The sequence below is a fragment of the Xenopus laevis genome, chromosome 1S (assembly GCF_017654675.1).
Source record: "Xenopus laevis strain J_2021 chromosome 1S, Xenopus_laevis_v10.1, whole genome shotgun sequence".
In the NCBI taxonomy this organism is placed as follows: domain Eukaryota; kingdom Metazoa; phylum Chordata; class Amphibia; order Anura; family Pipidae; genus Xenopus; species Xenopus laevis.
Genome location: NC_054372.1, coordinates 96755523 through 96771955, shown reverse-complemented (window position 1 = coordinate 96771955; position 16433 = coordinate 96755523). Strand labels below are relative to the sequence as shown.

Here is a 16433-nt window from a genome sequence, read left to right as displayed (position 1 = left end):
CCGGGCCTTGGTGGCCTTTCCACAAATCTGGGCCTGCATGAAGTTCAACATTTTCAGCTATAAAACTAACAGCAGTAGGAACATGCTGGGAGTCTCGTTATCCAGTCTCCTGCTCTGAGCGACAGTAGTTGCAGACCTGCTCCCCCAGAAAATAATGTTAATGGTGTGGCGCGTCTTCTGCGTACAAACATGGCGCATTCATAGAGACTGCCCTAGAAAATTGTTAATGCCGCAGCGTGTCTTCTCCGCTTGCACGTCACATCTTTTGTGCGCACGTAGCGTTTGCAGAGGCAGCCAGAGTTCAGGAGGGTGACTGCCGGGAGGGGGGGGCCCTTTGAACAGAACCCCAGTGGGCCCCAGGCCCCCCAGTCTGACCCTGCGTGTGACCTACATACATTCATCCTCTCCCCTGAACCAAAACTCTCAGAATGATAACATTTACAGTGAAACCTTGACTAATCAGATGTATATTTAGCCATGGTTCTGCCTGTAAATGGTTAATTCCAATTAGTCTGCCCCTCATACAGTCCTGCACCAATCACTTATTGCTTTAGGTTGTGTAAGTGACTGACAGAGAGGCCTTGCACATTCCCCCCATAGTGTAACATTAATGCTGCAATGCTTAACCCTTGTTATTAACACAGTAAATATTGTATCTCAAAGTAAAACAGACTCCTGTGCTTATTTCCCCTCAGTACTTGAAGAAAAAGTTACTTTTCCCTGATTTTACATAATTTTTTCCTGGTCCCCTGGAAAATGTAAAATGGGGGTTCTACTGCATTATTTTCGATAAAGTGACCATGTATCGCCTAGCGTCAGATATCAGCAATAGCACCACCCTCTTGGATTCCTGTCCAGGGCCCCAAGCAGGCCTGGTATAGTTGCCACCTTTTCCCCCATTGGAGACTGTGCAGGGGGTGAGGCCGTGACAGTGCCATCAAGGGGCTATGATATGGCAATCCGGAAATTGGCCGATCGTTATGTCAATCATGGGGGATCCTGCCCTATTTTCCTTATTTGCAAAACCAGGCAGGAAGTTTTGACACGGGTAGCCCCTCAAAATACTGGACTGTCTGGGTCAAAACCAGACAGGTGGCAAACCCTAAGGCCAGGACTGGCAATCTGTGGGTTCTGGCAAATGCCAGAGAGGCTGCTGTTAGATGCCATAGAAAGTGACTATAAAGTGGACTGCTGGGGGCTCTTTGGGCCTCTGTGTATTATGCCAGGGCCTATTTTGAATCCCAGTTCAGCCCTAAGAAGAAGTGAAGTAAAGCAGGCCCTGTCAATGAAAGAGCTTGCTGTAGACAGAGGAAGTAGTTAGATGCTGTAGGACCCCGTTCTCTGTCACCTGGGAAGACAGGTTCTTGTAACAAGAGGCGGGTGGGCGTGGCTAGAAGTGGAGAGACCGAGGGGGAGGAGAGTCAACTGGTCGGATTACAGAGATTACAAAACAAGGGAACTCTGTGAAGAGCCGGCACCTTCTGTCAGCGCTGACACTTTCCGGAGCCCACAGTGACTGTAAGTGACGGCCCACACCACTAGCCCTAACTGGGGTCCGTGGCGATCGCAAGACCCAGAGGTTTCCGTGGATATATATATAGGGGAGAGTTGTTTGCCGGGTGGCTGGGTAGGTTCATTCGAAGTGGCAGCGACCCTCGCGCCCTGGGTTTGTTCATTCTTTGCTAGGCACGTGCGTGGGATCACATGTAGGAGGGAGAGCTGTGTGGGCAGAAGCGGCACTTCCCACGGGCTAGGCTAGGGCATTTGTGTAAGCGTGGCTGCTCCTTTCATTCATTTGTAATAAGAAGCGGCTTCATCTCCTCCCCCCGCCCCATGTCGGCTGCTCCACTGCCTGTCGGCTTTAGTACTGTGTGTGTAATGTACGTGTTACTAATGTGCGCTCAGGTTCTGTTCAACGTCTGTGCTGTTACATAGTCCTTTGTATTGTATACAGTAAGGTGTTATTGCTGATCAGGAGTGAACAGTAAGCTCTTTGGGCAGGACCTTCTTTAGCTCTTGTATCAGTTATGTGCTGCTTTGTATTCAGTGTATACACTTATTTATTGTGATGATGATGATAAAGAGGACAATTCCCTGGGGCTGTATGTTGCTAACCTCTCCCCTCCTCATGTCCTGCCTGTACAGCTCACCACCTTGGGATCAGCCAGGGGTCTCTCATGATCACAGATGGCTGAAGAGCACTTCTCCTGCACAATCAAAGCAAAGATCCAGCTTCTTCATAGCACTCCCTTCTAAGGGTCAGGGCACATGGGCAGATTCAGGGAGATTAGTCGCCCGGCGACAAAAATCTTCTCTTCTTTGGGGCGATTAATCTCCCAGAACCGCCTTCCCACCTGCTAAAATGTAAATTGCCGGCAGGACGGCACTCGTTTCATATTCCGAAGTTTCCTTGTGAGGCAATTTTGGGGCAAATTGCTCCAAGTGCCATCCTGCTGGTGATTTACAATTTAGCTGGGGGGAAGGCTGGGGAAGGCAGTTTGGGGAGATTAGTCGCCCCGAAAAAGAGATTTGTCACCGGGCGACTTATCTCCCCAAATCTGCCTGTTTGCGCTGACCCTTAATCAGTGGCGTAACTAGATGTTGCTGGGCCCCAGAGCAAATTAATGTTAGGGCCCCCAACATATCCAGTGTTTGTCCTGTTTTACCAATATATGTTCAAATTGCTCATCAATGAGAGCCTCATGGGGCCCCCTGTACCTCTTGGGCCCCCCTGCAGCTGCTTCCTCTGTAGTTACGCCCCTGCCCTTAATCTTCAGGGTAGAGACACACTGGCAAATTCGGGGAGATTAGTCTCCCGGCGACAAATCTTCTCTTCTTCGGGCAACTAATCTCCCTGAACTGCCTTCCCTGGGCTATAATGAAAATCTCCTGCGGGAAGACACTCGGAGCGATTTGTTTTCCGAAGTAAACTTCGGGCGACTTCAGTAAACGAAACGCTCAGAGTGTCTTCCCGCAGGAGAAGAAGAGAAGATTTGTCGCAGGTGGTCTAGTCTCCCTAAATCTGCTAGTGTATGTCTGTGAGGGCAGGGGGGTTGCAGCCTGTTCCCTATCTTGGCTCTTCTAAATCCAGTTAGAATGCCAGTGCAACAGCCTCCCCTCCTCCTGCTTTTGTGAGTACAGCAAGGAGAATGGAGTCCATTGTGATTGCTGGGAAATTCTGGAGCTAAAAATGGTTACTGGGGGGTATTCGTGGGCTTGGTAGATCATTGTTGGAAATAAGTATGCCATTTTTTTTTAACCCCAGCTGACAAACTAAACCATTCACTAGTTTCTGTAAATAATTGCATGATAGGAATGTCCCTTTAAAATGCCCTCCCTACACTATTCTGCTTATGCAATACAGCGCGCATGATTAAGAGGCTCTGCAGACATGTGAAGGACATGGATCTATTCCTTTTAGGTGGTTTCATTATGGTGTCACTGGCATGTCTGGGGTGAATGCAATGCACATAGTTCCTTTCAGTGGTGGTTTTGGTTCATCCAATGAGCAGTGATACTGATGTACCTGGGGTTAATGCAACACACAGAGTCCTTTCTTGCAGTGGTGTTAACTCTGGGGTTCATGCAAAATAAATTCCCTTTCTTGGAGCAGTATTACTGGTATTCCTGGGGTTAATGCAATGCAGTGTCCATTTCTTGGAGTGGCGTGACTGGTATATCTGGGGTTAATTCAATGCTGAGTCCCTTTCGTGGAGTGGTGTTACTGGTATGTCTGGGGTTACTGTAAAGCTCAAAGTTCATTTCTCACATTCTACCAGCATGATGTCTGGGGTTAACTTCCTATAGTATATGGCTGACATATGAGATCCAGATTATTTAACCTTTCACTCACTAGCCAATGCTTATTTATAAGGGCATAGTAGGAGTCCCACAACAGCTGGATAGCCACAGGTAGCAGAGACTTATTGGAACATTCTGAAACAACAGCAAGGAATACTTGGATTAATTTAGCTGTAAAGAAATAAAAAAACTTTTTCCAAAAATCTTATAATTCGTTATAAAAGTTCATAATTTCAGTATTTTGCTTGCTTGATTTTTAAAAACAGAGTATTTTCTTTGTTGTCATGCTTCAGTTTACACATGAGAACCAGAAAGTAGCCTCCTCAGATGGTCAAATAGGTCTGAAATTAATTTAATTACGTATAATCTTATACCTACGTATGTCGTTAAACCGTCCTACAGGTGTATAATGCAGCCAGTACAGTTAAAGGGGTTATTCACATTCCAAACACCTTTTCCTGTTGTTTTCAGATTAACCAGAAATAATAACAATTGCTTCCCATGTTTTCTTTTTTTTACCATATTCGAAAATTTAAGTTTAAAGTTTAATGTTTGTGTCTAGTGTTTTAGTCTGGCAGCTCAGTGATCCAGGAGGATCTGAACGGTTACAATTTGCTACATTTAGTTGATACAATTAGTTGATACATTTCTCAGCAGTATCTGTGGAATATTCACAACTGTTCTATTAATTCTAACAGCTGCCTTTAATGAAACTCAGAGATTCTGCTCAGCAGGGACAAAGATAATAAAAGTATCAAGTAAATGTATCAGAGTCGGTGACCCCCTCCTCCCAGAGCTGCTTTTGATATAAAAAGATGAAAAATGAAAGTTTATACCTCAATATTTGGAAAATCATCACAAATAAATGATAGAAAGTAATTGTTTCTGTTGAACTATCCTAAAACAACTGAACTGAAAAAATTTTGGAAGGTGAACAAAACCTTTTTAGAAAAATGTCCTTGCAATTTTGTCACAATAATTATGCTAAATTTTAAGCTGTTTTATGAAATGAATATCGAAGTCTTACAATCCTGCAATTTTTTCTATTTGTTCCCAAAGCTCTGAAGTAGGAAAAGTGTTACAATGATATTTTTGTTCTTCACAGTTAAATATGGCTGAGAAGTTCAAGGTGGAAAGCCCACATGTGCGATATTTAAAGGATGTAATAGAAGCCGATTACAACTATGACACCACACAAGTCTATGAGGAGAAAGGTGTTACCAAGGTAAGTGTGATTTGGTTCTAATAAACTGCATTTAGACTAAAACAGTCTCATACAGTATCATGGTAAATTAGGCCTGATTAGTAGCTTATGCTGTCCTCTTTTAACTGTACTTGGCTAGCTACAGTAGATAAATATTTGTTACTGAGCCCTGGAAAAATTCTACAGAACACTTTTATCTATTTTACCAATCAGTATAAAGTTAATTTGCTAAATATATTATTGTTTTGATTCTTTAAAATTAACTTTCCCTTTCACTATAAATAAATAAATAAATAAAGTCATACATTGTGTGTCATACATTTTGTAGCCAAAAATATAATTTATAAAGGCTGGAGTGACTACTTTTCTGCTCTCTAACTCTGAGTTAGTGAGTGACTTTAAGGGAGGCCACATGGGACATAAATGTGAGTTTGAAATTGATCCTCAGCATGCAGCTCAGAATCAAAAACAAACAGTTATGACCCATGTGCCCCCTCCCTCAAGTCACTAATTGGTTACTGCCTGGTAACCAATCAGTGGAAACCAAGAGAGCTGAAAAGCAGGAAGTAGTGTTCTGGCAATCTAGTTGCCTAGCAAAGTGTGGTGTTGGTTCTGCAACCTACTGCCTGGGATTAAACAGTTTGTGTGCAATTGGAAATGTTATTTCAGAGAATATAAATCAAATACAGTTCCATTTAAATTCCTGTTTATATCCCTATTACCCAAGTGTAGATTAAACACCTTACAGTACTGATGAGCTTTTTGTTGGTGGGTGCACAGAGATAAGGAACTGTAGACAAGGTCACCTGTGTAGGGTACATTCATAACTTATAGCTCATATTCTTATCCTATCGGATAATAATGAAAAACATGTGTAAGATCTTGTATGTCCTGCATATCATACTTAGACTGTTTATTCATTTGCCGACCATATGATTTTGTGTTTCACTGAGAGAGCAAGGATAGTTTTGTTTTATTTTATTCAAGATTATACACATGTAGAATCTATTTTGTTGATATTGAATGTGAGTTACATTACTTTACCAACTCTTGTCATACTCAGGTCAAACCTTGTTCCACCAAGTTTACTTTCCACACAGAGCGAAAAGTTCCCAAACTTGGTGTCATGCTGGTTGGCTGGGGTGGAAATAATGGAACCACTGTCACTGCAGCTGTATTAGCAAATCGTCTGGGGCTTTCATGGATGACCAAAACAGGAAAAAAGGTAAATAAGCACTCTGTGTATTGTTTTTTGAAAATTATATATTTAATAATTTAGCTAGTGCTTATATATGATGTACTTTATCAGGCCTAAGTTTTCATTATAATTTATGCAACAACAGTGCTTTCTATTGCATAAAATCCCATTACTACACACACATAGAAACACTGAAAAATAAAGCTATTGCATTGGACACAGCAATATACTTTATACAAACATTATATATATTTTTCTCAAGACCATATTGCTTTTCTTATGAAATCCTGATCATTTACTGCCCATATAATTAATGCATTGGAGCACTGAGAAGTCTTACAAAGGATTGTTCATGTGTATTTTTTTTCTTAAAGACTTTTTTTTCTCCTTATAGGTTGCAAATTACTATGGTTCACTCTTCCAGTCATCCACTGCCTGTCTGGGCAGTGGTCCTGCTGGGGACGTTTTTGTCCCTTTCAGAGACCTTCTCCCCATGGTTCATCCCAATGATATAGTCTTCGATGGTAAGCCTGTAATAAAAATTCTTGTTGTGATCTGACTCAGAATTTCCGCTCCTGCTGCATTACTTCTATAAACCTATTTTTTCATAAAATTTTATGTTCTCTAACATTTTATATCTTCTATAACTACAATTTTAATACGTGGCATGAGACATAATTGAGCTTGAGATACATATACAGATAAATATAATGTCTTATTTTGGACCTAGGTTGGGATATCTCATCCTTGAACTTGGCTGATGCCATGTTTAGGGCAGAGGTTTTAGACTGGCAGATTCAGGAACAGTTGAGACCATATATGGAGAAGATGAAGCCACGGCCGTCGATCTATATCCCAGATTTTATTGCAGCCAATCAGGAAGACAGAGCCAACCACACCATCCATGGAACAAAAGCCGAACAGGTAATTCATGTTGCTCCACGGGTTAAGGCTTAGAATCTATTTACTAGTTATGTATTCAGTATCTAGTTTTAAATACACAGATGCGTTGTTTTAGTTTATACAACTTCTAAATTTATCTGCATAATTTCCATCTCATATACCATGTGTCAGCTAATGGCAAGAGAGCAGTCGCTTTGTGTATCGGAAAGGAAGCTTTTTATTGATTACACAGGCAGAAAGACAGTCACTTGTGAGACACCCATGTACGTACCTTAGACCTTACTGTGACTGGCCATATACATGATTAGGTTTAGTTGTATATTATGCCCTTTTTTTTTTTTTTTTCACAAGATGACGACATGAACTTCAGATTTGCTCTGTTAAACTCTTTATCATGCAAAGTTAGTCAATGCTTCAATCCCTTCTTTTTTTCAACCTTTCAGGTGCAGAAAATTCGGGAAGATATACAGGACTTTAAGAGAACCAGTGACGTAGACAAAGTTATTGTATTATGGACAGCAAACACTGAACGTTTCTGTGACATCATTCCTGGGGTGAATGATACAGCTGATAATCTACTTAAAGCTATTGAGGTGAGTAAATTTGATTTAGATGTGCCCTTTTCTCCTTAATTTAAAAAATGTTAATATGTCGTGTTGTGATGTGGCCTTTGCTAACAGTGTATTATTTGTCTGGCATTGTCTCGTGATTTGTAAAAGGTGTTGTTTACAAATGGGGGAAAAAGTAACCATAATTACTTCTTTATTTCCAGTCATATTCGAGTTTATTCTAATTGGACACATAAGGAGTTAATATTGGGACCAATTCATCAGTTCCTTAATGTTTAATTTAGGGAAGACTGTTTTACTGCACCCCTTAAACAACACAATCCCTGTGTAATTACTTTTATCACCTTCCTTTTTGTACAGAATGGTCTTGAAGTGTCTCCATCCACAATGTTTGCAGTAGCCAGCATCCTGGAGGGCTGTGCTTATATCAATGGATCGCCTCAAAATACTTTTGTCCCAGGGGCTATTGAATTGGCTGTCCAAAATAATGTGTTTATTGGTGGAGATGATTTTAAGTCTGGACAGACCAAGATCAAATCTGTACTGATGGATTTCCTAGTCAGCGCTGGTCTTAAGGTAATAATAAAACTAAACTAGTAATAATTGTACTTGAACAGGAAAAAGAAGCATGCATTTAAAAAATGCAGATGCCATATAAATCCGATTTTACTGTAGAAATGTTGCTTGTCTGTCTGATGTTCCAATAACATATTTAGCATTTGTTTAATGCTAAAATAAGTAAAAATTTGTTTGTTGAAAATTACTGGTCACCATCCTGATTTGATAAACATTAACAAAACAAAAGATTAGAAGAAGATAGCAAAGACACAAAGCATATGTAGGTTATCATGTGCTGTATAATCTTATATTCTTAATCTAAATCCAAGTACGCATTTAGGGAAAATGTACTATAATTTTTTTTTAATCTGCATGTACACTAGCAATATAACACCCGTATTAGTCACACATTTCTGTAGGCCAAAGTGTAAATGAGAGGAAGCAAGCAATATGGAGATACACAAGTGAATATTGAAAGAAAGAAAGAATGCTCTGTGCACAATATACCCTGTGTTTCTGAACATTGATGTTATTTATCCTAAAATCTACAACTTTATCTGCAGCTTTAGTGAACCTAAATAGAAGCAATAAAGTATTTCTTCAAACCTGTCTGTTACTTCCTAGCTATTCTGGATTTTGGCTGCACCCCAATACCTAGTTTTCTCATTTTGTTTTAAACACCTCTCCCATTTTCTTCTTACAGCCTGTCTCTATTGTGAGTTACAACCATCTGGGGAATAATGATGGAAAAAATCTCTCAGCACCCCAACAGTTTCGCTCAAAAGAAATATCAAAAAGCAACGTGGTGGATGACATGGTGCAGTCTAACCCTATTCTGTATGGGCCTAATGAGAAACCAGACCACTGTGTGAGTACTACTAGCACACCTGCACATGCCATTGTATAATCCTCAAGATATTTGCATTGCAAATCTATTCTTCACATAGTTCTTTAGTAATGACTAACTCCACAAAGAGCAGAAAAGGATGTTGAATTAAAGTGCACTTATAAACTTTTAGCATAGGAACCTTATTCAGTTTCAAAGCATTTTTTTGCACTAACATTGTATTTTTAGTTAAAGTACATGTTTATTATGACATACCTTACTCTTCCACAACCTGCTTCATGTACAATTTGAGATCTTTAAATGTGTACTTTACTTCTGTCATAGATGTGAGAATAGTAGAAAAGCTGCTGAAGCATTTGCCAAGCTCCCATGTGACTGCAGAGAATACAAGCTGTGCTCTTAGGGTTTTTGTTTATAGTAAAACAAACAGAATGTAAAGTTTGGTGTCATGCAGGGGCTGTTCCAGGCTCATAAATCTGTTTTCACGTAAGCAAACAGGAAACTATATTATCCGGAATGACACAGTGGCTTGGCCACGTTTTATTGCCCTCCCATAAAAAACGGCTGCTCCACTGGAAGTATACATTCATGTGACTGGGTGCACCCAAAAATGATAAATGATTTGATACACATGCTGGGGAAAAGTCTTAACATGCTTTGTTTGCAATTACACATACTACTTGCACTTTTTCATTCTTAAATGATTTTGGACCAGGCCATAATTTATCTTTATGAATTAAGATTAATTATAATATAAGAAGATTTTACTCAGTTTTATGGAAATGCACCTTTTTGTACAGGCCTGGTGGTGAGATATCTACACTGATATGTTAGTGATTTTGGGGAAAAAGAAAAAAAAGTGATATATCTGTTTACGGTTTCGGAGAAATACAATATCTTGATTGAGTGAAAGGCCTCCAGGGTCCGGTCATCTTGTTAGCGGGTGCAGAGAATCCCACTGTGCCCATATTTTAACAAAAGCAGTTAGTTGAGAGCCGTGCAAAGCTGCCAAGTATTCCATTCATCGGATGTCCTAGATTGCCGACTTTCTGATCAGTTAAAAGGAAACTGTCACGGGAAAACATGTTTTTTTCCAAAATGCATCAGTTAATCGTGCTGCTCCAGCAGAATTGTGACCTGAAATCTATTTCTCAAAAGAGCAAACAGATTTTTTTTATATTCAATTTTGAAATCTGACATGGGGCTCGACATATTGTCAGTTTCCCAGCTGCCACAGTCATGTGACTTGTGCCTGCACTTTAGGATGGAACTACTTTCTGGCAGGCTGTTATTTCTCCTACTTATTGTAACTGAATCAGTCTCATTGAGACTTGGCTTTTACTATTGAGTGCTGTTCTTATATCTTCCAGGCAACTGTTATCTTGTGTTAGGGAGCTGCTATCTCGTTACCTTGTTTGGCTGCTGGGGGGGGGGAAGGGGTGATATTACTCCAACTTGCAGTAAAGAGTGACTGAAGTTTATCAGAGCACAAGTGACATCACTGGGGGCGGCTGGGAAACTGACAAGATGTCTAGCCCCATGTCAGATTTCAAAATTGAATATAACAAAATCTGTTTGCCCATTTGAAAAATGGATTTCAGTACAGTATTCTGCTGGAGCAGCACTATTAACTGATGCATTTTCTCATGACAATATCCCTTTAAGGTGGGTGGTGGTGTTTTTTTCCAGTTGCGGGCTATTAGTTGCTTGGCTGCAGTTCGTATCATGTTAACCAATTTCTATACATAGTTTTTGAGCTTAGAGAATGGGATTCCTAAGAGAAATGTTAGGGGGTCTATTTGTAAGGGTCTCCCCATCAAAGATTCTAGTAGGGCGAGTTTTCTTTGTCTTTTAAAGCTATCTATAAAAGTAATTACTGTTGTAAGCCTTAGCTATCTGGCTGTTTGTGTTGCACTGTTGGCTCTAACTCTAAATATTGTAGCTGAAGCCAGCTGAGGAGAACTGACTTCTGCTGCATTGATTCAATAACATGCCCAGTAGCAATGTTCAATGTATAAATAACTCTAACACCATTGGAAATGTTGAAAGAAACAAAAACAACAAAATATGAAAGTGTCCTAAAATAATGGAAATATAATGTACTGTTGTGCTGCACTGGTAAAACTGGTGTGTTTGCTTCAGAAACTCTTGATATCGTTTATATAAACAAGCTGCTGTGTAGCCATGGGGACAGCCGTTTAAAGGAGTAAAGGCTCAGGATACACAGCAGATGACAGATAAACTCTGTAGTATACAATGGGATTCTTTAGAACTTATGTTATATACAGGCTTAAATGGATGACCCATGGCTACGAAGCAGTAAACTATAGTTATAATTGTTACTGTTCTGTGGAGTTTTATTTAGAAATCCTATTTTTCATTTAGCAGTATATCACAGTGTGCAATTCATTGGCCTATAGTTTGTGAACATCAGGATAAATGGTTATAATGCTAAATAGTCTATTTACTTGTCAAACGGACGGTTATTTTGTTTCTCCTCCTACATGCCATTCTTGTACATAAGCTATTGGAGCCACTGTGGTGTGATATTCTTATTCTTATCTAACAGGTGGTGATCAAATATGTCCCCTATGTGGGAGACAGTAAAAGGGCAATGGATGAGTACACATCAGAAATAATGATGGGGGGAGCCAACACCATTGTTCTGCATAATACATGTGAGGTAATGTTCTTTTTGTCTGTTTTGGTATTTTAGTCAAATGTTAAAAAGCAAAATGAATGTAAACCTTAATTTGCAAATTATCTAAATATGATGGATTCATTTGCTCATCCTTTTTTCACTTCACTTGTTTTCAGATTGTTCACCAGAAATAAAGACCTTTTTCAGTTGCTTTCCTTTTTTTATTTTTTTACCCCTTTTTTCCAAAATCTAAGTTTACAGTTTAGGGCAGAGACACACGCTCAGATTCGCACCATGACAAACCTCCTCTTCTTCGGGGCGACTAATCTCCCCAAACTGCCTCCCACCGGCTACGACTCAGGCGAATTCGGAAAACATAGCTCTCAGAGTGCCATCCAGTTGGCGATTTAGATTCTAGCCGGTGGGAGGCAGTTATGGGAGATTTATCTTTGGACAACTAAATCTCCCCGAATCTTCGTGTCTGTCCTTACCCTTAACATTCCTGTCTCTGGTGTTTCAGTCTGGCAGCTCAGCAATTCAAGTGCAAATTCTGAACGGTTACAATTTGCTACATTTAGTTTCTCAGCAGGATCTCTACAATATTAGGAATTATTGTATCTTTCATAACACCACATTTATTGAAACTCAGGGATTCGGCACACAAGGGACAAAGATAAGAAATGTTTCAACTAAAAGTAGTAGTCCCCCCCCCCCCCCGGCTGAGCTGCTTCAGAAAGACATATGAAGGTGAAAAATGAACAATCTGAAAACAAGTGAACTGAAAAAAGTGAACTGAAAAAAGTGAACAACCCATTTAACCTGTTGACTTCTTTCTCTTTGCTCTTTTGAATGAATTGCTATTACCGGTAATCCAATCGCATCACTTCCAAAGTGATGTAATAGGCTCAGTGCACCGTGCTGGTGGGATTTGTTTTCTACTGACTTGTGCTGTCCCTGATGCAGGAACAAAGAGTTATAGTTGAGGAGGCTGCATGACTAAAAGTTAACAGTCCTGTGGGCATTGCCATTCTAATTGTGCAGTGGGCAAGAGGACTTATAGTTAGACAACTGCTAGGACAATGCAAGCTCTAAAGGCATTATCATTATTTTTTTTACAAACATACCTATTTAGCAATAGCTTCTTACCCCCTTTTCTTTCTCAGGACTCCTTGCTTGCTAGCCCAATAATCCTGGACTTAGTGCTTCTTACTGAGCTCTGTCAAAGAATTACCTTCCGCACTGAGACGGACCAAGAATTCCAGACATTCCACAGTGTGCTTTCCATACTGAGCTTCCTGTGCAAGGCTCCTCTTGTTCCTGCAGGGACCCCAGTAATCAATGCTTTTTTCAGGCAGAGGAACTGCATTGAGAATATCCTAAGGTAAGGTATATAGCTGTGTACGGCTCTGTAAATATCTTGTTTAGAAATAGCATGTTCTTTTTCTGACTTGTTGCTATATCTATTGGATGTATCTATTGGCTACCATTTACTCCCTCCTCTGAATGGTGCAAGGGCCAGTGACAATAAAAACACAAATGTCCTGTATGCATGCATCTTTTCTAAAAGTTGGGGAGAGGTATACAGGGAGCTTCCATGTAACATTGTAAAAATCATCTCTGCTGCTCGACTCTGTCACCATGGGCAGCTTTGTGTGAGCAGTCCCCCCCCCCCCAAGAAAATGTTTTTTTCAAAAATTATCAGTTAATAGTGCTGCTCCAGAAGAATTCTGCACTGAAATATGTTTCTTAAAAGAGCAAACAGATTTTTTTTATATTTAATTTTGAAATCTGACATGGGGCTAAACATATTGCCAGTTTCCCAGCTGCCCCTAGTCATGTGACTTGTGCTCTGATAAACCACTCAGTCACTCTTTACTGCTGTACTGCAAGTTGGAGTGATATCACCCCCCCCCAGCAGCCTAACAATAGATCAATGGGAAGGTAACCAGATAGCAGCTCCCTAACACAAGATCTAAGAACAGCACTCAATAGTAAAATCCAGGTCTCACTGTGACACAGTCAGTTACATTGAGTAGGAGAAACAACAGCCTGCCAGAAAGCAGTTCCATCCTAAAGTGCTGGCTCTTTCTGAAAGCACATGACCAGGCATAATTACCAGAGAAGGCTGCCTACACCCACCAATAATTACACTTGCTGTTTCAGGAATGAAATTTTATATTGTAGAGAAACTACATCATAAAAATCATAACAGAATCCCTTTAAGATGTGAATAAGAACTGAACTCTCAATATGTTCTAATCTCCACATAAGCTGTTCTGGGCTTGGCATTTCCTTTAGGACCGCATACACTTTAGTAAAGTATAAGAATTCTAATGTTTTCTTTTCTTACCAGGGCTTGCTTGGGTCTTTCTCCTCAAAACCACATGATGCTGGAGCACAAGATGCAAAGAAGCTTTGTCAGCCTCAAGAGGCCAAGCACAGTTTGTAATCCTCAACCTATTTCCAGTAAAAAGGGGAATAATGCCAATGGTTTCCATCTTCCTGGCATCAGCAAAGGCCTCAGCCAATCCAATGGACTGGGGAAGAATGTGATCAACAGCGACATTGAGATTGAGAATTAGTGGAGATGCTGACACTACTATTTTACCTTTTTAGAAAGGACTGGACCTTTTTTGGGGATATAACTTAGAAACCTCAAACTGACTTTACAGCTACTGACCACTCCTATTTTTAGAACTTATTAGCTGTGTGCTGGGATTTTGAGATGTTCCCGGACTGAAGTTCCTTATCTGTGTGGTCTGATTACCAACCACCACTAGTCCAGCTCAATAAAATGAACTTGAGACAACTTGTGCTGTTATTTCTTATGTTTCACAAATGTTGCTCCTGTATTCCCATAATTCATGTTGGTTTATACCGTTTTATATATTTTCTCCTGCAGTGGAACAACTACCAAGCCCAGCTTTTATTGTGTGTGGTTAAATATTTATTTAACTACCCCTGAGCCAACTTCACTGCACCATGTGTGTAGAGAACATCATGAGCGTACATGCATGGAAGCTTTCAGCTGCCTAAATACACCTAGTTATTTCGATATTTCTCAAATTATCTATACACAGAAACATTTCCAAGAAATTTGATACAAAAAATTGCCCCCAGCAACATCTAACATGATTTCAATGTACAGTTTAATTTTGTGGAGACATTTGTAGAATTTCAAACAATGTTATTCTTGCTAAGAAAAGCTCAGCAAAAAACATCACTGGATAGTTCTGGAATATTCAGTATAGCAGGGGTACACTGTCTTTTCAGCAAGTATATCTAAATCATAATCATCTGGTGCAGGGTGGGATCAGGATATCTCATCTTACACTCATTTCTCCCAACACTAATTACATAGGTAGAGATGTCAAACTACAACACACTGGAAAATATCTGCAAGATATACATCTAAAAGAGATTTAAAAGAGGGTTTTGTGTCTCTCGTATTTGTACCAATGCGGATGGCGGGGGGAGGCGTGGTATTGGTGATCAGCAGAGGATGTTTCAAATATCTTTCTCAAACCCCACCAGTACCCAGTCTCTGTTTACTTGTTTTACTTGTTGCTTTCAGGCAATTGCTCATCAGTTTGTACTAAAGGAAAAGCAGCTTAATGAACTGTTGCTCAGGGCTGGGATTCGAGTACAGCCTTACAAGGTTTCATGAGACACTGCTGACATTAGTAAGCTCTTATAATCACTGATGATGTTACAAAGCAACCTATTAAGGATTTATTTTTAAAGGATATTGATTGCTCTTTGTGTATTATATAAATTGTATATCATACATAAGATCCATGAGTATCCTGGAAATTATATCCTTATAATTGGTGCTTAGTGATGCCATTTGTGTGACATGGCTCAAGAGCCTTTGGTATTATAACAAATCATTTACCTCAGCTGTAAAATATAGGGCTTCAGCCTCATCCAGAAATCCTTATGTTTTACAGTAGGGGTACATTATATACTATAAGATCCATAATATGGTAACTTTATAATGTTCCAATTGTAATTTACTTATAAATGGTACATTCAGATGTCAGAACATGCCTTTTATAACTTACACACGCACACACACGTACACGCACACACACATATGTACACGTACACGTACATTGTGTTGTTATCCCAGCACCCATAGCCCCCTGCCAGACTCTCTGAAATGCCTGCTGCCTACCTCCCCCCCACCAGTTCCCCCTCTTTCTCTAACATGTGACTGACCATGCCATCAATTTTGGGAAGGCTATATCCAGGGGATGGGGGGGGGAGTGTTGTACAGGAATAGAAGCATATAGTTAAGTAACTATAGGAGGGAGCCCTCTGAGGGGAGCAGATTAGTGATTTGCGGGCCGGCCTGATGCCTGCGGGTTGGACAGGTTCAGGCCAACCCCGAACTCCTCTTTGCGGGTGGCGGCCGCCGCCTTCAAATATTGACCTCCGGCTTTATAGGCGCGAACCTGATCGCCCCGGCCCTTTTGTGACGTTATCGGCGGGATGGTGCGGGTCTATAAAAGGAAGTCGGGTCGGGTAAAACTGGACCTGCACATCACTAGAGCAGATGCCAGACTGACCACAAAGAGGACTGGAAGGTCCAAAGACAGTCACTATTTAGTGGGCTGATGGAAACTGTATGGGCCTCTATGTACTTTGAATACCAGGGCCTATTTTGACTCCCAGTCCAGACCTTTATAAATTAAAATAGGGGGTATTTT

At 40.4% G+C, this 16433-nt stretch overlaps 1 protein-coding gene across 2 annotated transcripts; it reads left to right on the top strand.

Moving 5' to 3' along the window:
* The first annotated feature begins 1462 nt into the window (after positions 1–1462).
* isyna1.S (inositol-3-phosphate synthase 1 S homeolog) lies at positions 1463–14530 on the top strand. Of its 2 annotated transcripts, none has more exon segments than NM_001086071.1 (11): positions 1463–1518; positions 4907–5026; positions 6069–6230; positions 6598–6727; positions 6934–7127; positions 7550–7699; positions 8036–8251; positions 8937–9101; positions 11650–11763; positions 12885–13102; positions 14075–14530. In NM_001086071.1, coding segments are annotated over 10 exon segments (1692 nt in total). In that variant the 5' UTR covers positions 1463–1518; positions 4907–4912; the 3' UTR covers positions 14304–14530.
* The last annotated feature ends 1903 nt before the right edge of the window (positions 14531–16433 follow it).

Coding starts and splice junctions, on each gene's coding strand:
- isyna1.S (XM_018232801.2), top strand. CDS start 4,913: ATGGCTGAGAAGTTCAAGGTGGAAAGCCCACATGTGCGATATTTAAAG. Junction 8,252..8,936: donor TAGTCAGCGCTGGTCTTAAG/GTAATAATAAAA, acceptor TTCTTCTTACAG/CCTGTCTCTATTGTGAGTTA. Junction 9,102..11,649: donor ATGAGAAACCAGACCACTGT/GTGAGTACTACT, acceptor CTTATCTAACAG/GTGGTGATCAAATATGTCCC.